Source organism: Taudactylus pleione, unplaced genomic scaffold, assembly GCF_031769625.1.
Source record: "Taudactylus pleione unplaced genomic scaffold, aTauple2 ptg000788l, whole genome shotgun sequence".
Taxonomy (NCBI): Eukaryota; Metazoa; Chordata; class Amphibia; order Anura; family Myobatrachidae; genus Taudactylus; species Taudactylus pleione.
The window spans coordinates 207,568-233,616 of record NW_028285190.1 but is presented as its reverse complement, the minus strand read 5'-3'; the positions used below and the strand labels follow the sequence as shown (position 1 = coordinate 233,616).

Genomic DNA, 26,049 nt, shown 5'->3' with positions numbered 1-26,049 from the left:
TAATCCAAGATGATACCAGTCCACCTAAAGACAAAGGTACATGGAGGAGAGGTATTAATAACATCATGAGGAAGACCTTTGAGAAGAAGTCCACCAGTGGTGGGACCTTTGGTGTCCGGCTAGATGACTGCCCTCCAGCTCAATCAAATAAAGTAAATGGCCATTTCTATCCGCTCTTGTCTGTTTTCTCTGGGGTGGGTCCTCACGGCTAAACCTAAACCTTTTTCTTTTGTAGTACGTTCCGCTAATCGTGGACCTGTGCTGTAAATTAGTGGAAGAGCGAGGACTGGAGAACACCGGAATATACAGAGTCCCTGGAAATAATGCAGCTATTGCCAGTATGCAAGAGGAGCTCAACAAAGGTTGCATGGACATCGACCTCCAAGATGATGTACGCTTGCCCAACCATATACTATGTGTCACTTGGTGTGAATGTGAAAGAGATGTGGAGCATTTTTTTTTGTTAATGTGCTTTACTTTTATGCCCTAGAAATGGCGAGACCTGAATGTAATTAGCAGTCTGCTGAAATCCTTTTTCCGAAAACTCCCAGAGCCTCTATTTACCAATGGTGAGGAACTTTAATAACGTTGGTTCTGTAAATGATTTTTTTTTTTTTTTTCCATGCTGTCTTTAGGGAAACAACAGCATGGTTAGGAATGTGGTTAGCATTGCTGCCTCACAGAGGTCATGAGTTCAATTTCTGACCAGGGCACTATATCTGTGTGTAGTTTGTATGTTCTACTCGTGTTGCAGCGTGGGTTTGCTTTGGTTACCTCCCACACTGCTAACCTCTATGCCCCCCACACTCCAAAACCATGCTTGTTGCTTATTTGTCTTCTGACATAACATAGTGTGTATTTGTGTCCCGCACGAGAGGAATTATAGATTGTAAGCTCCACTGCGGCAGGTACTGATGCGAATGACTGAAATAGTCTCTGTGCTGCTTAAATCTGTGTGCGCTCAGGGCCACCATCAGGGGGGACTGATGGGAATCCAGTCCCGGGCCCGGAGAGAGATGGGGCCCGGATGGCAGCGGTGCGCAATGCACCGGGTGGCTGAGAGTCACGGGAGACAGAGCATAGCCTGCACTTGAATGAAATATTGAGCCATCCGCGAGCCAAGCACCGCTCGCGGAACAGTAGCCAATCAGGAGAGGCCGCTCCTGATTGGCTGCCGTTCTGCAAGCTGTGATTGGCTCATGGCCAGCTCCATATTCCAAATGCCGCGGCGCCGATGCTCTGATTCTACCTGCTGCCCGGTGCATTCTGCACTGCTACCACCAAAGCCCCCTCTTTCTCTAAATAAGGTATGCTTCCCCTGCCCTGCTCCCCCACCCCAGTCCAGCCAGCCAGTTTTCCCTGCTGCTCGCCTCCCTCCTTCCCCCCAGTTCAGCCAGCCCTCCAGTCCGGCCAGCCTGTCTTCCCTGTGCTCCCCCCACAGTCCAGACAGCATTCCCTGCGACCCCCTAGTCTAGCCAGTGAGCCTGCCCACCGCCCCCTGTACAGCCAGCCTTCTAGTCCAGGCAGCCTGCCTTCCCTGTGCCCTCCCCCAGTCCAACTAGCCTTCCCTGCACCCCCCCCAGTTATAATAACAACTGTCCCTGCAGCCCAAATGTTGATACCATAGACAAACGTAGGTGGGGTTTCCATCTGCCTGGAAACCCCCCTCCCCAGCCCACATCATGACCACAATAGAAATAGTAATGTAATAGAATTTTAGTAGTGCTGCATGTTCTTCACAGTATCAGAAATGAAATAATTAGCACCACCTGTGGATCTTTTAACATGTATCAATCAGTAATAAGTACACCTGTGCACCAACTTCCTAACATTCACTGAAAAACATGCACTGTTAGGGATGTGCTGCTATAGAGCCCAATATGTACATACAGTATATGTCCAGTGCAGTGCTAGGTTCTTCTGCTGCTCCCCCAGACTCCCGGACTTGCTCTAATACTCTGGAATGGTGCCCACATCTAAAATAAAAACATTCAGCTCAGGCAGGATGTCCTTACTGCCGCATCTAATGGCATACTGTGATTGCTGGTCCTCTATATACTGGAATTATGACACAATATACTTTGTATGACGCATATTAAAGCTGGTTAAGTGCTAATTCTGCCCTCTTCATGGACTGTGACACTCGCTCTAAAATCAAGCATTTGGAAACCCCCCTCTGGAAATCCTGCGTTTGCCACTGGATACTCCTTAAAAGTAGCCCCACCCACATTATCCACAGCTCCGCCCACCTCTGTCCCATACCTCGGGGTTTGGCCCTGCCTATTTTGTCAGTACTGGGCCCCACGTTTTCTGATGGCAGCCCTGTGTGCGCTATATAAATAACTGATAATAAAGGTAGCAGTACAATGGCCAATGATCTGTAAAGGTGACATGTGGCTTTCCCTGGGTTCATTCTTTTTCGTGAGCTATATTGGCTGTTTGGTCTCACTGCAGCCAGGAGAGAGCTGTTGATGACCAGAATAAACTTTAGCTTGGTCACTAAATATGGTTGAGCATTTGGTGGCATTTTCTTCAATCTATTATTTTGTGGCAGTATCACTGAATTCTGTGCGCATCAGTTGAGGTATTCACCAAATCTTTGCCCCATTATTTCACTTCTCTGGTCCCTGTAAGGCCAACCAGTTTGATTCAGAGCAGCACAGACGGTGTAGTGGTTAGCGTTACTGCATCACAGCACTGAGGTCGTGGGTTCAATTCCCACCACGGCCCTAACTGTGCGGAGTTTGTATATTCTCCCTGTGCTTGCGTGGGTTTCCTCCGGGTACTCCGGTTTCCTCCCACACTCCAAAAATATACTGGTAGGTTAATTGTCTCCCAACAAAAAATAACCCTAATGTGACTATGTGTGTGAGCATGTGATAGGGAATATAGAGTGTAAGCTCCACTGGGGCAGGGACTGATGTGAATGGCCAAATATTCTCTGTAAAGCGCTGCGGAATATGTGTGCGCTATATAAATAACTGGTAATAAATAATAATAATAATTCTTGCCATCACGTGCCTTAATCAGCTGTGTAAACTGGTTGCTTTCTGTTGATTAAATCTGGTGAAACGTTTTGAATTAAATGATGTGAATATTGTTATAATAAAGGTGGTGTTTTAAACAAAAAAATGAGACATTATGGGATCCTAATTTATCTAATTACCTCCTCAAATTGGCTCCTACCTCAGTGATGTCACTAGCGCCTGGTGAATTGATTGGTTGAATATTGGTTCAGCCCAGTGTGCGTAGGTCACTGCTCGTGTGTGCGCAGAACACTTAAATAAGGATCCCGCACATCACTGATGGTCATACAGATGTGTCCACATACATCTTACCACCACGCGCTACAAGTCGCATTACACATAACGTGTGAGCGCCGGGCGACTCTGTAGTGCCGAGCATCTTCTCTTAGGTGACTTTTTATCTTCAAATAGGACGCACAAGCAGCTTCTGCCAAATAAAATGATATGCAGCATGCCTATATTCTGTGCGTGACTGCGGGTCACGATAGTGTCAGCAGCTGTCCGCATAAGACGCATTTGAAGGTAAAACGTTGCATGAAAAGACGCTCGGCGCTATTGAGTCACACCACGGCATAGTGCAACTAGAAGGGCTGTTTAACGCCCCAGGACGTAAGATGCATGTGGTGGTTACACAGATATGTATGCCGGGATCCCTGTACTTACATCATTGGCCATGGTTATTCAGAGTGATTTGCTCACCAGCCCATGCCAAAGCAGTAAGTGATCATGTAAGTCTGTGAGGGGAAAAAAATAATGAAATCTAAATTCATTTTCAGACAGATACAATGATTTCATAGAAGCCAACCGTAGAGAAGACCCCGTGGATAGGCTTAGAACGTTAAAACAATTGGTAAGTTTGAAACCAAACAAATCATCTGCCTGTCTATAATGAATATACACATTTATAGTCTCGAAGACGATGACGCCATGCAGTAAATAATATTAGAAGTTGCAGCATTTTCTGATGTAATCCGTTACTGGCGAATACCCACCTCACCACGATACCTCGCCGCAGTACTTGGCTGCGCAGATATTTGCCAGTTACTGTACTGCCAACATTGCATGTTTTCCAGTGCACCTCTGAGGAGTGCAAGGCAAAGCGTGCAATGTGGATACTGTTCCGATATTGCTCATTGTGTCCATGGCGTTGATTTTAATTCCCTCCTATGTATTGGATCTTCAAGTCTTTCTACAAACAGTGCACATCCCATGCTGAGTTTTAACATTACTGTTGCATGGATGGCTAAACCTCATTTTGACCTACTCCTCTGAATATGTGACTTTTCACCCCCTCCCCACCAAATAACCAACTCTACATGGCCAAAAGTATGAGGACACCCCCTCTGATTAGTGTGTTTGGTGTATACAATCAATCTTCACAGCCATTCAATCTCCAAATTCAAACATTAGCAGTAGAACTGGTCATACTAAAGAGCTCAGTGACTTTCAGCATGGCACATTCATAGGATGCCACCTTCTCCAACAAGTCAGCTTGTCTAATGTGTGCCCTGTTAGAGCTGTCCCAGGCACATGTAAATGCTGTTATTGTGTCGTAGAAGCATCTAGTACCAACATCATCTCACCCGCTAAGCTTCTATTAGATTTCATATTCCACAATTGAATGGAATGCCTCAGAATGGAGGAGGTTATAGCAACAAAAGGGCGCCCAAATCCCTATCACTGCACATGGTTTTGGAATGAGATGTTCACCCTCCTTATTTGGATGCGATGTCTGAGGCTCCACATATTTTTGGCTTTGTAGTGTGTGTGTCTATATACAGTTATATGTATGTATGAGTGTGTATACATATTTTGGATGTAATGTCTGCAGCTCTTTAGATAATGTGTGTGTGTGTATGTATATGTATGTATATATATATATATATATATATATATATATATATATATATATATATATATAAAAATTTACTGTATGCACACATTATCAAACGGCTGCAGACATTACAGCTAAGACTCACAAACTAAGTCACAGCAGATCACCTACTGGCCTCATATTCTGTTGATGCATGAACCATCATTCCAGAATAAATCACCACAGAAATCTGCCATTGTCAGAGCAGCTGATACTGATTATGTCTCTTCTCCATGTCAGATTATTGATCTCCCCGACCATCACTATGAAACGCTGAAATTCCTCTGTACCCATCTGAAGACTGTAGCAGATAATTCAGAGAAGAATAAGGTGAGCGCTCCAGACCCTTCTAGCTTTGTCTGAATGTTGATAATGAGGTGACGCTTCCCCCGTCGTGTACACTCAGTGATGGCGGCCATGATCCTTTACCTGTGCGATTACATTATGTTTGTTTTTTTATAGATGGAACCCAGAAACCTGGCAATCGTATTTGGCCCAACTTTGGTCAGAACGTCAGAAGACAACATGACGCACATGGTCACCCACATGCCCGACCAATACAAAATAGTGGAAACCCTTATTCAGTGTGTGAGTGTCTGGGAGTAATTATTGCTTGTTGCATTGAGGGTTATGTGCGGGATCTCCCATTATAAACGCTCCTCTGTACATTTCTTTTTTAGCATGACTGGTTTTTCTGTGAAGAAAGTGCTGAAGAACTAATTGTAAGTATTGCTGCCAATTATGTGCTTTATTTTTTTTTATGGCGGTAACTGGAAGGTGGCATAATACCGTAATATTACCTGGTACTCACATGTCTGTTATTGATGAGCAGTTGTAGTACTGAATAGATATTAAATTGTGTTAAACACTGTCCCCAGGATCCTGTAAAGTTGATGTTTAGTAAAAGATCATGTACAGTAAGGCGTATTCCCATTTTTTTTTAAAGTGGAAGATCAAAAAAAATATCTTGCCACAGGGGTCAAAATAATAAACATTTTTCTCTTTTAGTCCTTTAAATTAGTTACTTTTTAAATAATCTTCATGTTAATGGATTTAATTGGTTGTATAATTATCCCATTTGTTTCCCCAAAAAGAAATCTGCAAAACCTTACATATAACAGGATCACATATAACCGGATCGGGAAGCTTGGGCAGGGGAAAGATTTGCCATCACACACCACCACCTACAGGCCTTATACCAGTACTGCATCCTCACTGAGAACGTAACTGAACATTAATCATATTGTTACATACCTCAAACTTACACTTGATCCCTCGCTAAATAAAGGAACTTTATTTTGCACTTTCAAATGTTTTTAAACCTATAAAAATACACAGCTGTTTACATAGCTATGCAAGCCTCCATAGAGTTCTGGGTATTCTTCTTTTCGTTATGGTGGTATAGGTTATATGTTGTCCTTAAATTCAGATTGCTGTTATGGTTCACTTTTAGGTTCTTTTAAAGCAAAATTAGAAGAAATAATTAAGCAGTGTGGTTAATCCTAACATTGCATACATTTAATGGGCTTGATTCTTAGGCTGGGTAAACACTTAAAACGTTATCTGCCCGATTTGTCGTTTCTGGGCAAATCTGAACGTCAAATCGGGCATATCGTTAAGTGTGTATGCCCGATTTTCGCACTCCCGCGGTCGCAAGTAATACATTCTGGTTGGCTGTGCTGCATGGTCAATCAGAAGATATCATGTGCGTTGCCATACTGCCAAATACAGCATGGCATTCTACATCGCGCCGTCGCACCCCTGCATCATGCAAGTGATGCAGGTTCCCGTTGCCCGTCGGATCGGCCGGCTACACATCGTTCTGATGTGTAGCCAGCCTTAATTTGGCATAAGACCAAATGTGGCCGCACCTAGTAGGGATTTGTGTTTATGCAGACTGCGCTTGTGCTGCTACGTTCATACACCTCTCGGCCCCGGGGCATACACACATAAGAGAACCATGTAGTGGCCGTGTAGCCAGAGTTACACCATAGTGGTGCCCATTTCTTGCACCCAGCATTGCAGTACATTTAAGTTCTACTGGTAACGATGACTGCTGCTCTGGAGTACTGAGAACCCAGGGGCGGCGCTAATCGCTTTGCGTTATGCCGTGCGTATGAATGAATTAGCAAACCATTCACGTTCAGAATCAGGCCCAGTTTCTTCAGATAATTCTGACCAGCATATTAATGGACAGCTTCGCTTTGTTGTCATTAGAATAGCTATAAGTTTGTGTGTAACGATGTTGAAGAGATCTCTGTTTATTAACTGTAGACAGCTGTACAGGAGGAAAGCACAGTAGAGTCTCAGCCAGTGCCAAACATAGATCATTTGCTCCCCAACATTGGAAGGACTGGATTATCCCCTGGAGACGTATCAGGTAACTCTTGCCTGCGCAGACAGTTCCCCCGCAGGCTAATGACACGCACTCTGCTGCTTCTCTGGGTTCTTCTGAATGTTTCTCTAATCGTACAATTCTGCTTTATATCCCTTTAATTGCCTTCCTTGTTATACAGTATATTGTAACTATATTTAACTGCATCCGAGTACAAGCAAAGGTAGCTATTCTGCACCTGCCCATCTGTTTTGGGATATGATCTGTGGACTAGGTGATCCGCTACTGCAAATAACGCACAAATGAGAATGCATATAGTATTTCCCAGCTTAATATGCAAAGATGTCTTTCATTTAAAAGTACAATTTATTGTAGCGCAGGAAATATTGTCCACAATTTTATGTAGGTGCACAACCCAAAGAGGGAGATTGTTAGGCGCGGGGTTTGCCCCAAAGCTAATTGAAAGAGCTGCCCGATTCACCCAGCTGCGGAGAACCCGACGCGATAAACCCCAGAGGGTGGATATTTCCTGGTAGCCTGGATATATCCGCGTTAAAATGGTGACACATTTTAATGCTGGGGTAACCCATAGATTCCATCACTTTGTGAAGAATCTAGGGGCTAGCGAGCATTAACACATGGTTTAGCATGCAGGGAAAATGACAATAAATTGAATAACTCCAGACTTGAAACAAGGAGGTGTTTCCTGTGAGGTAAACCCTGCGCCTAATTCAATCCCCCCCCCCCCCCCCCCAAAAAAAAAAGTGCTTCAGATTTTGAAGCCATACTGAACAGCTAAGGAACGATGGATGATTACACAGAGCTGGTGGAGAGAGAATGAAGAGCGCACCCGAACTCTCTCTTCCTCTTCCTCTGCCACCTCTATTCTGCTGTTCATTTCACTGAAGACAAGAACGATGGCTGTAGTATAATTTATCATTAAATCCATTTGGTTATTGGGACTCATTTATCCTGATAGATTATGTAATAGATCCTTTTTTTTACTATCTATTGCTCAGAATGCTAAGGGTCTAATTTACTGGGATGGTTACATTATCTTACAGAATAAGAACATGGATCCTCTGTGCATATATGACCAGCTTTATCCAGATCAGTGCAAGATAAAGACCAATGACTTTTGCATTGTAGGGAGCAAATAAACCATTTACATAAAGACTGGTTAAAGTGCATGTCAAACCATTTTGTTTTATCTGTAGCCATAATGGGATATTCAATTCTCTGCGATGCCCTTGGAGTACCCCCTGGAACGGTCGGGGAAATCACTTCCCAGTTAAGGCCACCATACACGGTGCGATAAAGCAGCCAATACGACGGATTGGATCGATATTGCTGCTATATCGCACTGTGTGGGGGGATGATATCAGCCAGAGCTCCAGTGGGGTCTCACATCGCACCCCCAGATCTTCCTGCAGGTTCATTTGATCTGGGGATGCGATGTGCGATCCCATGCAGTGCTATGTGGGTGAGGGAGGGGGGAGCCAGCATATCGTGCGGTTGGCCACCCAATCGCTCCGTGTGGGGGGACCGCCCGATATGTCGGGTGTCTGATCCCCCGTCGCGTCACCCGGTGCATATCGCACCGTGTATGGGTGCCTTTAGTAACATCGCCAATTTTTTTCCCTCGCCCTCCGTAGAGGTACTGTGGGGGTCATTCAGACCCGGTCGTTAGCGCCGATGCGCTCGGACCGGGTCGATTGCACCCCACAGAGCATGCGCACGACGGCGCCGTCGTGCGCATGCGCGAGACCCGCTACGACCGACAGCGCCGGTCTTAGCGGGTCTCGATCCAAAGGGGGCGAGCTGTCGATGTTGATTGGAAGGCGGGCCGGGGGGGTGGCAGCCCAAACAGAGGCGTTCCCATGGGAACGCCTAACGTTTGCGGGAGGCCCCACTGACATCACATCAGACAGAGCCAGAAGCTCTCCGGGGCTTACGACAAGAGAGACCCTACCCTAGGGTCTCGTCGTAAGCCCCGATGGTCTCTGACCATCGCGACCATCACCGGAGCGGTCGTTAGAGCTGTGGGTGTTAACCCACAGCCTAACCACCGCAACAGAGGTGGGCGGTCAGGATGCAAGTGGCCGCCCAGTTTCTGAGCGACCGCTTGCATCCTCCGAACGCTTCTGAATGAGGCCCTGTATGTGGGAAATGAGCAGTGTTTGGCTAGTATAATATACCTTGATGTGCGCAGCCGTACAACACGGTGGCGCCTCGCTGAGAATTGAATTTTCCACTTAGTAGTTTAAGGTAGTTTGCGGTCACTTATTTCTTATCTCTAGTAGGAGTGTTTGAGATTCATTTGAGTGTGTATTGTTGTATTTCACTATAAATGCCTTTTTTTCTGCTAATGAAGGGTCCCTTTAACCAAATGTGTAATGTCACAACACACAAAGCCATGTGTTTCTCAGTTCAATGTGTAACCGTCACCTGCACACACTAGGGACAGACGTTCTGTGGGCTGAAACCGTATTCTGCCATCAACTCACCTAGTGACAGAACCGAGGCATATGAGGCACTTTGTGTCTCGGTGAGGTCATTAGATTCCTCTGAGTCGATTGGTTACATTTTCATGGAAATTGGTTCAGCCCGCAAAATAATGACCTCCTGTGTGAGGCGGTGACTGGTATGCTGTATAGATTCAGGGGTGTAATCACAGCTACGACATGTGTATTAAAGTTACTCTTCCTTCTGTTTTTCTACTTGCAACCTTTTCCTTGGCTAAGTACTAGTATCACATGCTCTCTTAGCTAACTTTCCCTACCTGCTGTTGCACTAACCAAGCATGTTCTACCCCACCCCACCCCCACCCCAAAATGATCCCTTTATCTCTACGTAGCTATTGTTTTATAGTTCCAAGGGCTTTCGTTTTGTTTTACTGCCTTTACTGAACCAAGACATTTATACTGATGTTGAAACAGGCGAAATGGGAGGAGTCTATCACACAGTGATGTCACTAGTGGATTCTATGATGTCAGTGATGGACAGCTGGAACTGTAGGAAGAAGGACGATTGCTGCCCCCATTGTAGCTGCCTTGTCTGCAGAAATCCCCGTTTTTTGTGAATGGACTTTACATTTCCTATTTTTATTTCTTTTTTAAATTTGAAATTCTGAGAAAATCTGCACTGTACAATGTTATTTTCCTGCTCAGCCTATTTTACACAGATCAATGTTACTTTCTTAAAGTCTTTCTGCCATTTCTTGTTATTTCTGAAGCAGACCCTGAGGAGAGATAGCATGGTATGGTCTACTAGTCCTTACTAGTCACAAGCATTAGCCATGTGTTCATTAGGGGTGTTGCATGGGGCTTAGCTCTTGTATTCTGATAATTTATGCATAAAGATATAATTCCAATTGATGTGGTAGAGCCTCCGGCTGGCCCCCCTTCTGCTCTCTTTACTCTCGTCTAGCCTCTGTTTCCTCCCCCTATAATTAATCGGTGTTCATTACTCATTCCATTATAACAGTAGCACAGTGTGGTTATATAACTTACTTTAATACAATCTTGTCATGCTGAACCTTTGCTACTCTTCAGCAGTCAGCATACATTGCACACTGGCTCTGCAATCCTAAAAGATTCATCCAATTAGCAACTTAGGTTCCTCTGCGTGTATCAATATCAGGGACCCAGACGCACAGCCCAGACCTAGACTAGCCTGTCTGTGTGGTGTTTAATTTCCGTTAACCATTCAAATTTTTCGTCAGCCTCCCGCAAAGATTAGCGTGCTTAGACGAGTCGCTTAAACATCAGTGTCTGTTTGTTTTTTTATTTTGGAGAACAGGGTTCCTTGCCATTCCTCTCATTGAGCTGGTTCTGCCTACAATTCACAGCATCCTTTCATGGCGGTGGCTTTCTGTGGTGAAGCTTGCATCTTTTGTGAGCTATGACTATCCCCTTTGTTTCCTTCTGCTTTAACACATTTTGTTGTGTGCTTGTCCTTTCCATGAAGCCTAGCATTATTTGTCACCATTGTGTCTCTCTCTATGCGCCACTGACAACGCGTTTCGCTTATTTTTTACTCTACAGATTCCGCTACTAGTGACTCTGCAAAATCTAAGGTAAGTCAGTATTCTCTCTAATTGGGAATTTTTTTTATTTTTTATTTTTATTTTTTTTAGCAACATGTGGTACTCAAGCTGCTGTGGAACTACACATCCCAGCATGTTCTGCTGCAGTTTATCTGTTAAGGGTATGCTGAAGCTGTCTCTGCATGCTGTGATATGTACTTCCACAGCAGCTAGACCGCCACACTAGTTTTTTATATACATAGGAGCCCTAACAACAGCTCTTATTAGCATGGTCCAGCATTGACTGCCACCACTGAAGGCTCTGCTGTTCAATAGGATACAAAAGAGGGTGCTCCGTTCTCAGGCCTTATTAGTTCAGCGGTGGTGTTTACAGAAAGGTATGAAGATCCGCCAACAGCATGCTCCACCAAATATCGTTCTTTACCTCCTAAAAAAGTAAATATTTCTCTCTTCCAGTTCTTTATATCAACGCTTCAATCAGCAAGCCATAGCGTATAGGGGCTAAATTGAATCCTTCTTCCAAAATACCTTTCTTGTGTATTAGAGCTAGCCAGTATCTAGAGCTACATGGATGTCTTTGGGGGCAATTTAATTCTGCACGATGGTCACAAAGTGCATTCCAGAATGGCACATAGTGACCACCAACACCACTGATGACGTACTACCGTAATGCACAGTCATTTGCACATCCACACATCGCGACCCAATACCCCACAGGATTGAATCCGCCTCAGTAAATCAGGATATTCCGATTATCTGAAACATTTTGATCCGACAAGTGTTTATGGCAGGACAAGTCCACCACCAGCCATGGCTCCTCACCTCTAGCATATTAGAGAAGCTTTATAAATATGTCCCATTCTTCTAGGAATTGGATATCAGTCGAATAGCAGTTTGTAGATCTTTACATTGTCTGTTGCTGAAATGGATAATTTGGCTATTGCATAGTCCACACAATTCAGTGTTATTTCTACTGCAGTTATTGTTAAACATGTTGGCACACTTTTAACCAAGTTTAGACTGTAGGGTAGATCTCTAAATTGTCCGTATAACCGTATATTGGTAGAACAATGCATACAAGTTGTAGTCTGATACATGTGTAGCCAATAATACATTAGAAAATATTTAATGAAAGAACATTTTTGAGGAGGGGGAAAGTTGAATATAATGAGAGGAGGACACAGGAAAGGGGGGAGATGAGTATAGATGACAAGGAGTAATAATGAGTAAGGTGATGGAGTTGGGAGGCAGAGAGGGGAGAAAGAGGAGGACAAGGCAAAAAGATATAGGATTTGGTATTTAATGAACATTGTTTATGGCAATATAAAACCTAGATAAGGAGCATAGACAGAGTAACAATGTCCTTAACAATACAAAATAGAGTTCTGAAAAATGATCCTACCCTGGTGCATTATACAGCTCTTATGGATTACACATGTAGATTGAGAGTTAAATAAAGATTATTAGTATAAGGAGACCACCGGGTAAGGATAAGTGTCCATGCTGATAGTTGGAAAGTATGAATATAGATTTTAAAATGTAGCCCTCTATAGGGAACTATAACGTCAAACAAAGATAAGAACTATAGCCATAGCATGGTGATCTAGATTAACATTGACATTACTGATGTAAGTTGAAATGGTCACGAACCCAACAGCTCTGGGCATCGGAAACAGTCATCTTGTAGAATTCACAAGAGGAGCCAAGTGTGATAATAAAAAACATAATTGTCCTCTTTTTATGGATGTGGATCTGATGAAGGATACATATGATGTGCTGGTTCTTTTGTGTCATTTGATCTAATGGGATCCAGTAGGCAGAGTCTTTAAGAATACAGGAGAGAACGTGTTAGTTTCTGTCTGCAGTGAGATGGAATGGGGAATCTCCACCATGAGGTGCAGTGTTAGTGTGTTGTGGGCCAACCAATGTCCTTGTTGGTGTGTGTAGGCCAACCAATGTCCTTGTTGGTGTGTGTAGGCCAACCAATGTCCTTGTTGGTGTGTTAACCTTTTATCATCAGTTACTGTATCTCATTGGTATTTTTTGTGGCTGTACACACTAGCTAGATAGATAATTATGTATAATTGCAAAGTTTAGATTCTTAACATGGTGTTCCTTTGCCTTTTACAGGGTTCTTGGGGATCTGGAAAAGATCAGTATAGCAAAGAGTTGCTAGTGGCCTCCATCTTTGCTGCTGCGAGTCGACATCGTAAGAAACACAAAGATAAGCCCCAGCTGAGCAGCTCAGAGGATGAACTTGACAACGTGTTCTACAGGAAAGACCTGTCTCCTGTGGAAGCCCGAAAGCCAGAGAGCAGCAAATTGCCGTCTGCATCAGCTACACAAGTGCCTCTAAAACCCAAAGCACGGACACCGAGAAATGCAGAAAACATCAGCGAGACTAATTCCAGCCTGTACTCGGACGATAAGCTGAGAGAGGACAGCACGCCTTCCGATGACCCCACTTCTTCTCCTCCAAAACACCCTACATATTCCGATCTGAGACTGACTGTGCAATCTGATCAGGAGCAAATGCTCCCTTGCCAGGATAGTATGTCTGACTCCCCAACTGTACTTTGCACTTCATCCCAGGTCTCCACGCACAGACCAAAACCGAAAATCATCATCACCCCTGAGATAACAGTCAGTGACTTTCTGTCTGCGGACATGATCTCCATCACCTCCGACTACTCCACAGCATCGTCATACTTGGTTGGGCCGGAACCAAACCAGATAAGCCACGAGGATCAGTCTGTGGCAGACAGTAAAGGTGAGAATTCCGATGACAAAAGTATCAATTTATCCTTGCCAAAGTTCTTTCATGACACGTAGTCATCATGGCCACAAAACTAGGCAGGGTTGGCTAGTTTAAACCATGGTTTAAATCGAATGTTTTTTTTTTTATTATGCTGTGACTATAGGCATGGTGCCGTGACTTCTTAAAAATAAGCTTATTATAAGGGAATTCCCCCTGGTATTTTTCCACATTCTTGTAGCTTGTGGTCTTCATTTGAGTGAGCTGAACCAATACAGTAAATTCGCAATCAACAGAAAAATGAGGGTGAACCAGATCAGAGACGTCCTAAATCTGCCTAGCATCAGCTAAGACTCCACAAACTCCCCCCTAACAATTCTATAGGACATGAGAAAACCACTACTAACATTTTCAGTCTTTAAGGGTAAACAACTCCAATACATTAAAGAGGCAATACACAGAGAAACACCTCATGGTTTAGTATCCTTCATGTTTATTTCAATTCAAAACCTTCAGTCCTACTGATATGAGTGGAAGGCAGAAAGACCTAGTCTGGCTCTATTTTGATGTGATAAAAAAATCCTAATTTTGGATTGTTAATGTTAGAAAGTATAAAACCAGGTTTCTAATATGTAGCAATGTTTCACAGTATTAATATAATAAGCAGGATTTATTTTTTCTTTAAAACATTAATGGAAAAAAAAAAAAAAACTGGTTTGAACCAAAAAAAAAATACAAATTTTAACATCTGTTTTTTTCCAACCTGTAACGAAGTTTAAACTAGTTTAAGATCAAAACACGCAGCTTTATTTATTATCAATAATCATTCATTTCTAGGCTGTCCATTGTCTTATAGACAATTATTGTGGAGTAGATGTACTCCGTGTCGGACTGGGGCATATAGGGCCCACAGGGGAATACAATGTCAGGGGCCTGCTGAAGGGGAGTGACCAGCCTTTTGTAGGTGTGCCCATCAATTGGAGGGGTGTGGTCATCCCCATTAAATAATATCAATAATCTGTGACACTTTTAATATAATAGCAATAATCTGTGCACCTTTTTTTTATTATAGTATCAATAATATGTGCTCTGTTTTATTAGATTAGCAATAATTTGTGCCCCTTTTATAAAAATATCAATAATCTGTGACCCTTTTATTATAGCAGCAATACTTGGTAACCCTTTTATTAGGCAAACAATAATATACTACATAGTTTACACACATGTGTATGTATGTGTATATGTGTGTATATATATATATACACAGTGCCCTGCAAAAGTATTCACCCCCCTTTTGCTTTTTTTCATGTTTTGTTGCTAGACGACCTGGAATTAAAATGGATTGTTTAAAGGTGTGCATCATTTCATTCACAGAATATGCCTACAACTGTGAAGTTGTGTTTTGTTTTTTTTAGATTGTAAATCAATCAACATTTAGGGCAACAGAAAACTTCGGCGTGCATAACTATTCATCCCCCCTAAAGTCAGTACTTTGTCGAGCCACCTTTTGCGGCAATTAACAGCTGCAAGTCGCTTTGGATAAGTCTCTATGAGCTTGCCACATCTTGCCCCTGGGATTTTTGCCCATTCCTCAAGGCAAAACTGCTCCAGCTTGTGAACAGCAATCTTCAAGTCTGACCACAGGTTCTCAATGGGATTGAGATCTGGGCTTTGACTAGGCCATTCCAACACATTCAAATGTTTCCCCTTAAACCACTCGAGTGTTGCTTTAGCAGTATGCTTCGGGTCATTGTCCTGCTGGAAGGTGAACCTCCGTCCCAGTCTCAAATCACAGGCAGACTGAAACAGGTTTTGCTCAAGAATATCCCTGTATTTAGCACCATCCATCTTTCCCTCGACTCAAACCAGTTTCCCAGTCCCTGCTGCTGAAAAACACCCCCACAGCATGATGCTGCCACCACCACGTTTCACTGTGGGGATGGTGTTCTTGGGGTGATGGGATGTGTTGGGTTTGCGCCAGACCTAGCATTTTCCTTGGTGGACGAAAAGTTAAATTTTAGTCTCATCTGACCAGAGCACCTTCCTCCATACATTTGGGGAGTCGCCCACATGCCTTTTGGCAAACTCAAATCGTGTCTTCGTATATTTATCACTAAGCAATGGCTTCTTTCTGGCCACTCTTCCATAAAGCCCAGCTCTATGGAGTGTACGGCTTATTGTGGTCACATGCACAGATACACCAGTCTCTGCTGTGGAACTCTGTAGCTCCTTCAGGGTTACCTTTGGTCTCTGTGCTGCCTCTCTGATTAATGCCCTCCTTGCCCGGTCTGTGAGTTTTGGTGGGCGGCCCCTCTCTTGACAGGTTTGTTGTGGTACGATGTTCTTTCAATTTGATGATGATGGATTTGATGGTGCTCCGGGGGATCATCGAAGATTTGGATATTTTTTTATAACCCAACCCAGAATTGTACTTCTCAACAACTTTGTCCCTGACTTGTTTGGAGAGCTCCTTGGTCTTCATGGTGTGATGCCTCTTGCTTAGTGGTGTTGTAGCCTCTGGGGCCTTTCAGAAAAGGTGTGTTTATACTGACAGATCATGTGACACTTAAGCAGGGCATCCACTATACAATTTTTTGTTGGAATGAAAACCTGGTAATGTATGGGAGCAAATGACAGTCGTCCATTTGTTCCCAAACACTGGAAAATAGCCAAGAGTGGTTGTTCAGACAAATTGGTTAAAAAACACACAAATGTAACCAATTTGAATTTTTTTTTTGTCCTTTTTGCAGTGTTTAAATCCATATGATGAACTGTCATTTACTCCCATACATTACCAGGTTTTCATTCCATCCAGCCAGATTGGATAGATATCTGACAGAAAATTATATAGTGGATGCCCAGCTTTAGATTTCACACAGGTGGACTTCATTTCACTAATTATGTGACTTCTGAAGGTAATTGGTTGCACCATAACTTTTGAGGGGCTTCATAGCAAAGGGGGTGATTACATAGGCACATGTCAATTTTCATAATTTAATTTTTAAAGATTCTTTTTTATATATATTTTTCTCATGTCACTTCACCAAATTAGACTATTTTTTGCAGATCCATTACATTCAGATTAAAAAAAAAAAAATACAGGTTGTAATATAACAAAAAAGGTAAATAGCCAAGGGGGGTGAATAATTTTGCAAGGCACTGTGTATATATATGTGTGTGTGTGTGTATATATTAGGGATGTGCAGGCTCGGATAGGTTCGAGTTTGCACGTGGAGTTCGGATTTTTCCCTCCAAAAAAACGGAACTCAGAACGAGGCAAAACGTCATCTTACATGGACGAACATCATCATTCCTGGACAAAAGTGCAGACACTCAATATCGCAGTCTGTTTTTAGTCCATATATTGGTGGATGGAGGAGGTACTCATATATCTATCTATCTCCCAGAATGAACGGCACTCAGATATAATACACTTGATATTTTTTCTGTTGTCTCCAACGTTTTCGGGGACTCAGCCCCGTCCTCAGGAACATACACACAGACAACATACAACACTTAGCCCACCGGTATAAAACCCCTCTCGTGTCCATCAGTCGTCACACTGCATACCGGACGTAGGTGCCTCCCACGTGTCCCCGACACTGTCGTACTTCCGGGGTCCGCTGCAGCCGTAACCATAGCAACCGCCCGCTTGCGTGCCACCGGCCGACCGCTTGCGTTCTAACCGCCTGCACTCAGCATCCTGGAGCCAGGGGGCACATAGTATACATCCGGAGTAAGGGAGGCTGTGAATATCACAAGACACCTATTGCACAAAGATCATATAAAAAACATATTACACAAACATGTACCAGACCATAGAGTGCAACCAATACAAAACTTCTAAATAAGCCATGCCCCCAAGAACAAACACTCACATTAAAGAATACACCAAATGACACAACAGTACATGACATTAACATGAGCTTGAAAATGTAAGGAATAAACAGATAACCATAGCAACCAAATCCAATTAAGTAACACTATAGAAGACAATTCCAGTTAATTTTATCATTGAGACCACCCGGCTTAGTTGTACCCAGCCGTGTAATCCATCTTGATTCTTTAACTAATAGGGTCTTAGCCCGGTCACCCCCATGGAGAGAGGGTGGAACATGGTCAATGATAAAATATTTAAGGGAGTCCAAAGGATGGCCGGCTTCCCCAAAGTGTCTAGCGACCGGCTGATCTACATCCCTGCAACTCAATAACATACGTATTACAGAGCGATGTGCAGCCATGCGTTCCCTGAATTTTTTAGTTGCTTGACCCACGTAGTGGAAACCACAAGGGCATATAATAACATACACTACGTGGGTGGTCATACAAGTCAGAACAAATCTAATGTCATAAAAGACATCGCTCTGCAATACGCTGCACATCGCTCTATCAGTGAAGCAAGCTGAAAAATCAAAATAACCCCATCAGAGAGATAGCAAAAACATTAGGTGTGGCCAAATCAACTGTTTGGAACATTCTTAAAAAGAAAGAATGCACCGGAGAGCTCAGCAACACCAAAAGACCCGGAAGACCACGGAAAACAACTGTGTTGTATGACAGAAGAATTATTTCCCTGGTGAAGAAAAACCCCTTCACAACAGTTGGCCAAATCAAGAACACTCTCCAGGAGGTAGGTGTATATGTGTCAAAGTCAACAATCAAGAGAAGACTTCACAAGAGTGAATATAGAGGGTTCACCACAAGATGTAAACCATTGGTGAGCCACAAAAACAGGAAGACCAGATTAGAGTTTGCCAAACAACATCTAAATAAGCCATTACAGTTCTGGAACAACATCCTATGGACAGATGAGACAAAGATCAACTTGTACCAGAGTGATGGGAAGAGAAGAGTATGGAGAAGGAAAGGAACTGCTCATGATCCAAAACATACCACCTCATCAGTAAAGCATGGTGGTGGTAGTGTCATGGCGTGGGCATGTATGGCTGCCAATGGAACTGGTTCCCTTGTATTTATTGATGATGTGACTGCTGACAAAAGCAGCAGAATGAATTCTGAAGTGTTTCGGGCAATATTATATGCTCATATTCAGTCAAATGCTTCAGAACTCATTGGACGGCGCTTCACAGTGCAGATGGACAATGACCCGAAGCATACTGCAAAAGCAACCAAAAGTTTTTTAAGGCTAAAAAGTGGAATGTTATGCAATGGCCAAGTCAATCCCCTGACCTGAATCCGATTGAGCATGCATTTCACTTGATGAAGACAAAACTGAAGGGAAAATGCCCCAAGAACAAGCAGGAACTGAAGACATTTGCAGTAGAGGCCTGGCAGAGCATCACCAGGGATGAAACCCAGCATCTGGTGATGTCTATGTGTTCCAGACTTCAGGCTGTAATTGCCTGCAAAGGATTTGCAACAAAGTATTAAAAAGTGAACGTTAGATTTAGGATTGTTTAGTTTGTCCCATTACTTTTGGCCCCTTAAAAAGTGGGAGGCACATATAGAAACCGCTGTAATTCCTACACCGTTCACCTGATCTGGATGTAATTACCCTCAAATCTGAAAGTCTGCAGGTAAAGCACATCTTGTTTGTTTCATTTCAAAGCCATTGTTATGGTGAATAGAGGCCAAAATATGAAAATTCTGCCAATGTCCCAATATTTATGCACCTGACTGTATATATATTTAGAACCACCAAGTAGAACAGCCAACATACTACTGCAAAGCAGATCACTAGACTCATGGCTGCTATGTTAGCATCTGCCATCAATGCATCAGGCATTTGCAGATTACTTGAGGTCCTGTGTAGGAGATAGTTATTTGTGGGCCGTAATATTTCAGCCAATTTCCGTCATTGCTCCAATACAGTGCAACAGCTACAGCACCGATGTACACCCATGAGCCATAACATTAAAACCACCTGCCTAATACTGTGTAGGTCCCTACTCGTGCCACCAAAACAGCTCTGACCCGCCAAGACACGGACTCCACAAGACACCCGAAGGTGTCTGATGGTATCTGGCACCAAGACGTTGGCAGCGGATCTATTAAGTCCTGTAAGTTGCGAGGTGGGGCCTCCATGACTGACTTGTTTTACCTGCACACCCCGCAAGATCTGCAATTTTGGACCCAGTCGTCTAGCCATCACAATTTGGCTTTTTTTCCTGCTTCCAACACATCAACTTCAAGAACTGAGTGTTCACTTGCTGACACCCCTTCACAGGTCCCATTGTAATGAGATAATCAATGTTATTTATTTTACCGGTCAGTAGTTTTCATATTATGCCTGATGGGTGTACTCTGCAGTCACAGCAAATGAAGCTATGGGTAGTTTAGAGAAGGAATTCAGTCACTGGGGGATCAGCAACAAGCCACCAAGGACTACTCGGCAAGTGATGTGAGAAGGAGAGGAAAGACATTGTTCCCTTATACCACAGCACAATGTACAGTCCTCTTCCGATTAGGCAGCCTTTGGAAATAATCAGAGAAGTGGGTGCAGATAGCACCTACCTGGGCAAAGTCCTCTCATTGGAAAGGAAACTAGAAAAGCTGAAGCTCTATATGAAATCAACCATTTTTGCTTTTGTATCGTGGATCCAGTGTTTCCTTCGCTGGGACACAAGGGATTATTGCTTATTGTGGTTTAGGCAGCCATGCTAGACGCCAGGCATACGATGAAGGAAATGTTACTGGCTCCTTTGGAACACGTTGTTCCTAAAAATCAACCATAACTTGTTCATTGACTACTTGTTCTCCATCTTCCAAATATTGGTAGAATGCTCCCTTTTCCTACCTAAGATGTTACTGATCATCTTATCCATCCTCTCCAGCCTCGACTACCTGTGTTTGTCTAATAATTCTCTCACCCATCTGTCCAAAATGCATTTGCGTTACTGATCTTTACGTCTTGCTGCTCCCCATACACTGCACACCCTACAAAGCCCAGCGGTGGCTCCCTGTATCCTTTAGAATCTAAGTTAGGTTACTGTCACCTGCAGATCTCTGAATCACGCTTCACACCTCCTAACCATCTCCCACAACACTGCCACCGACTAGTGCCCGCCTCTCTTTCTTATAACCCTACACTCCCGCTAGCAGCAACTCTTCTTTGCTTCTCCCCAACTGCAAAAATTCCTGCCATGCCTGATCACTCAGTGGCAGATATGTATCAAACCTTATAGACAGGGGAGAAGTTGCCCATAGCAACCAATCAAGCTTTAGCTTGCATTTATCTAGTACATTCTATAGAATGATTGGTGGAAGCCGATTGGTTGCCATGGCTAAATTTTCCACGCTTTACAAGGTTTAACCACTTAACTGCCAATTTTTTTTCTTTCTAAAAACTGCTCAGAAATTGTCAGTTTTTTTTGTATCCAAAATGATTTCATTAAAAAAAAATAATTTTATCTCTCTCGTTCTTTTAAATATTTGTAAAGAAAAATTAGTTTTTTCAAACATCGGATCACCACCATCGGGAACATTGCGACTTTCCTTTTCACAGCGGCTTTAGGTACCAGGTACACTTTAGGGGGTGAGGGTGGTTCATTTACTTTTTCCCAGTGGCTGCTAATCTCTGTAGCCGCTGGGTGGGGGGTCCTGCTGTGCTGACCGATCAGCAGCACGGCAGACTCTCTGAAAGCAGCAGCTGCAGGAAGAGTCTCTTCATTCTTTGATTTGCACTTTTCGCCTGTTTTCAAAGTATTTCCATATTTAATTCCCCGCAGTTTTCGCTTACGCGAAAAACTCCATAGGCAAAAACTGGCAGAAAAGTTTCTCCAGCAAAAGGCAGGAGAAAAGAACTGTAAAATCCATATTTTAGGGTGCGGGCGTGGGGACTTGGCTCAGAACCCTTCACCCCCCAAAAAAGACGTAATTTTTGGGGCAAAATTTAAAATGTGTGGGGGGGCTATATGGATTGCGACAGGTGTTTTGGGGAATGCACGAGGCTGCAGCAGGTGTATATTTGAGATTTTTAAAATCTACATTTTAGAGACATCAAAATATACTAGTACCCATTTACACGTACCCTAAATTTAACCTCTGTACTTATTTTTCAGAAAAAAAACATCATTGCTTTCTATCATTTATCCACATAAATGCAAATATACATGTAACAGTCCATTGCCACAAAATAAGTTCACTAAATGCCTTTATTAGGGCTACTACTATTCTATATTAATTCCCAGGGTCACTGCAGCTTTTTATGGGGTACAGACTGATTTCCAAGGAAAATGACGTCCTTTTTGCTAGTTTCGCTTTGGAGAACGTTCGCCTAAACACATTTTCGCGTGTTTTACAATTGATTAGGGCGTAAAGCGTGGACGCGCATGGAGAAAACATTGCCGCAAAACAGGCGAATGAGGCGAATTCAGTCCGCTTTTCACCAGACGGCACTTTTCGCAGCTAATTTAATTCGGCTCTATGTTCTTTAGATTTCGTTTTTCTGTCTTTTTTTAAGTTGTATTTGTTCATTTGGTTTATCTAGGTGACAAGGACATTCTAAGGGGATTTCTGTTGAATGTCATGCCTGGTGCACACATTTCCCATTACCATGTCTATCACTTTATCTCCTGTTACCATGTCTATCACTTTATCTCCCGTTACCATGTCTATCACTTTATCTCCCGTTACCATGTCTATCACTTTATCTCCCGTTTCCATGTCTGTCACTTTATCTCCCGTTTCCATGTCTGTCACTTTATCTCCCGTTTCCATGTCTGTCACTTTATCTCCCGTTACCATGTCTGTCACTTTATCTCCCGTTACCATGTCTGTCACTTTATCTCCCGTTACCATGTCTGTCACTTTATCTCCCGTTACCATGTCTGTCACTTTATCTCCCGTTACCATGTCTGTCACTTTATCTCCCGTTACCATGTCTGTCACTTTATCTCCCGTTACCATGTCTGTCACTTTATCTCCTGTTTCCATGTCTGTCACTTTATCTCCCGTTACCATGTCTGTCACTTTATCTCCCGTTACCATGTCTGTCACTTTATCTCCTGAGTACATTTAGGTGCCTCCCAATGTTACGGTTCCCTCACATTCTCAGTATGCCGCAGATGCATACATCTTGTAAAACAGGGGTATCTAACATGCTGCTTTCCAGCTGCTGTGTAACTACATATCCCAGCGTGCCCTGACATAGTTTTAGCATGCCCTAATAGCAAAATAGTAGCATGGCATGTTGGGATGTGTAGTTCCACAGCAGCTAGAGGGCCGCATGTTAGATACCCCTACTACTGTATAAAGGGAATGTGGAAATTAAGATGTAAGCCTTAGTTATGTATTCATAGCTGTATATGAATGCTAAAAGTGAAGGGTGATAGAAAGTCATTGGTAATAAAAGGTTCTGCAGGCTGTGTGTATGAGGTGTATATATAATAAATAAATGCATTCTGTGTTTAGATTTGGGTCCCATTCCCAAGATCTCATTTTAGTATGCAAATATTCCAAAATACGGGAATATTCCGATATGCAAAATACCCCTGGTCCCAAGTATTTTGGATATGGGAGACTCAACATGTATTAATTTTGAAAATCATCTTTTCAGGTTGCATGGAGATCATGACCACAAGACCAGTTTTAACAATTTTATAATTAAGATTTAAAAACACAGCTGTTTCAGCAAAGTATATCTGTGACAGGCCGCAGGCTGCAGTTTACAAATCAGTATGAATAGATAATACAGGAAAAATTGTAATAATTATTTTCATTTATTTAATTCTATATCCTTTTTTTTTCCCTTTTCAGAAGGAAGCGCCAGCTGCACAGAGGACAGCGCAACCCCCCGGTTGGACAGCCGCCGGTTTAGCTCTCATAAACTTATAGAATGTGACACTTTATCAAGAAAAAAGTCTACACGACAAAAAACAGACAGCGAATGTTCAACAGAAGGCAAAAGCGACAAAACCACTGCTTCAGCTAATGTTGTGGAGATGATCAAGAAAGAAGTGCCATCCGGCAACTTGGACTTGTCCATAAAAAATGAACCGGAAAAGCAGGAACTCGGCTGGAGGCTGAAAATAACAGATAGGCTTAAAGTGCGTATGAAAGCATCTGCAGATGATATGTTTGGAACCAGAAGCGAAAAAGAACGTGCCGCCGAGAGCCGAAAGAAGAAAAATATTAGGCGGCGGCACACTCTAGGAGGACAGAGAGACTTTGCTGAAATAAGCTTTTTAAATTCTTGGAAAATGCATGAGCCAGAACAGGGGAGTAAAGAGGCTGAACTTTCTGCCATGGATCGATTAAAGCCAAAGTGTCCATCGCAAGACCTCTCGATCTCCGAGTGGCTTGCTCGAGAGCGTTTACGCACTAGCACACCTGAACTCAATACAGAAAATCCAGAGGATCTGGTTTTAGAGAACACTAACTTAACAGACTCGTCAACGCCAAATTCTCGTACATCACTTTCGTCGCAAGTCAACGTAGCCACACCCAGCAACATAACCGAAAACATATCCCACTTGACATCCCTACAATCAGCTGACACATTAAATGGAGAGAGCTACCAGAGCAAAAACAAGAATAACTTTAGTCCTGCTGTTGATGCTCACCCCCATAAACTTTCTGGTACTCGGGTGGCCAGATCCCGATTCTACCAGTACCTTTAAATGATTTCCACCACAGCTTTTGTCCATAAGTTCCAAGATAGGCAATGTGAATCTACCCAGCAGTTGCCGATGGGGCTTGCATTGTAGTATGATGACAGTTGGCGAGCTAAAGCTTGCCTAGGTCTTTAGTAAAATTCCAGTCTATTGTATATCGTTCTGTGCCTGAATTGTTTTTTTTTTTATTTTACGTTTTTGCAGCCTGCGTGAGGGCTGAATTCATTCATAGGCCCTGTGGAAAGTCTTCAGAGTGGCCAAAAAAAACCCAACTACTCCTTCTTGATGGAAGTACTTGTAAAATCTGAACAAATCATTCGCTTAACTTTGTGCATACATGGTTTCTGTAACCCAGGGTTTTCTCATTAGCAGACATTCACCATATAACAATGTACTATTTTTGTTTAGTCAGGAAGAAAAGTGCCTCATGAATTCATCTGGTGTGCTAGGGTGCCATATTGTTACACGCTAATTAGAGGAACCTACTGTGAACAAGTAGAGCATTTTATCAGTTTCCCGATCTCATTAAATTTTACAGATTTTAACAGGTGGACTCAGTGCTTCCATTCGTTTGCATTCCGGTAGATTCTTCAAGTTTTATATACCAACTTTTAATACAGTTTTTTTTGTTTTTGTTTTTTTAAGTTTTATGTGACTTGAATTTTTAATCTTTCTGTAAGATACGTTAACTTATGTACATAAACATTGTGTATCTTCAGATACCAGATTTGATATAAATGCTGTAAGATAGGCATGTAGATAGTAAATCCTGGGTGGAACTGGTTTCTTTCATTGAAAATAGTATAATTTTGCATGGAGATCTCATACCACCTTGTACCATGCCTGTGTGCATACCCACTTTAAACACTGGAAATAAAATTCATTTGGTGATTTATTTTTTTAAGTACTTAAGATGTAATTTAAATTATAGGGTAAAAAAACTAATATTAAAGGCTGGATGAGCATTTTCTGTTACCATTTTATTTTTTCTTCTAATAATTGTAAGGTGTATAATTGTTTTTTTTTTTTTTTTTAATTGTTTGAGATTACTGATGCAATTCAAGAGTTATTTTGGTTCATAAACTGATGTTAACTCATCAGCCCTTCTCCCACAAATTAGCGGAGCCTTGCTAATTGAACCACCACAGTTCTGGTGTACTCACACCTACTGGCGCTGCACTGGATTTTAGAAACATTATCAAAATTGTGCATCATAGGGCCATTCATAGTGTCCATCTTTCCCTTCTTCCTGCTCTTTGTTCCAAGGGTTTCAGAAAGTTAACCCCTGTGGAATTAAGCAATGTTCATTAAAATAAATACATTTAAGATGTGTGTATGGGTTGTACTGTGGGTGTATTCTCTAATGACACTCTATAAGCAAACAGCTGTGTGTTGACAGTTCCTCGTCAATCCAAGGATTTTCAAAATGTTTTTTTCC

General features: G+C 42.6%; 1 protein-coding gene across 4 annotated transcripts in view; it reads left to right on the top strand.

Moving 5' to 3' along the window:
- The window catches only part of ARHGAP21 (Rho GTPase activating protein 21), a 194,878-nt gene extending 169,302 nt beyond the window's left edge, over positions 1 to 25,576 (top strand). For all 4 annotated transcript variants that reach the window (XM_088457850.1, XM_088457849.1, XM_088457847.1 and 1 more), the window contains 11 exons: positions 10 to 152; positions 236 to 391; positions 491 to 569; positions 3,803 to 3,876; positions 5,140 to 5,229; positions 5,362 to 5,487; positions 5,580 to 5,621; positions 7,174 to 7,279; positions 11,281 to 11,312; positions 13,413 to 14,052; positions 23,755 to 25,576. In XM_088457850.1, the coding sequence (XP_088313976.1) occupies positions 10 to 152; positions 236 to 391; positions 491 to 569; positions 3,803 to 3,876; positions 5,140 to 5,229; positions 5,362 to 5,487; positions 5,580 to 5,621; positions 7,174 to 7,279; positions 11,281 to 11,312; positions 13,413 to 14,052; positions 23,755 to 24,617 (2,351 nt within the window). In that variant the 3' untranslated portion in view covers positions 24,618 to 25,576. The remainder of the gene's footprint in view (positions 1 to 9; positions 153 to 235; positions 392 to 490; positions 570 to 3,802; positions 3,877 to 5,139; positions 5,230 to 5,361; positions 5,488 to 5,579; positions 5,622 to 7,173; positions 7,280 to 11,280; positions 11,313 to 13,412; positions 14,053 to 23,754) is intronic.
- Positions 25,577 to 26,049: the final 473 nt, after the last annotated feature.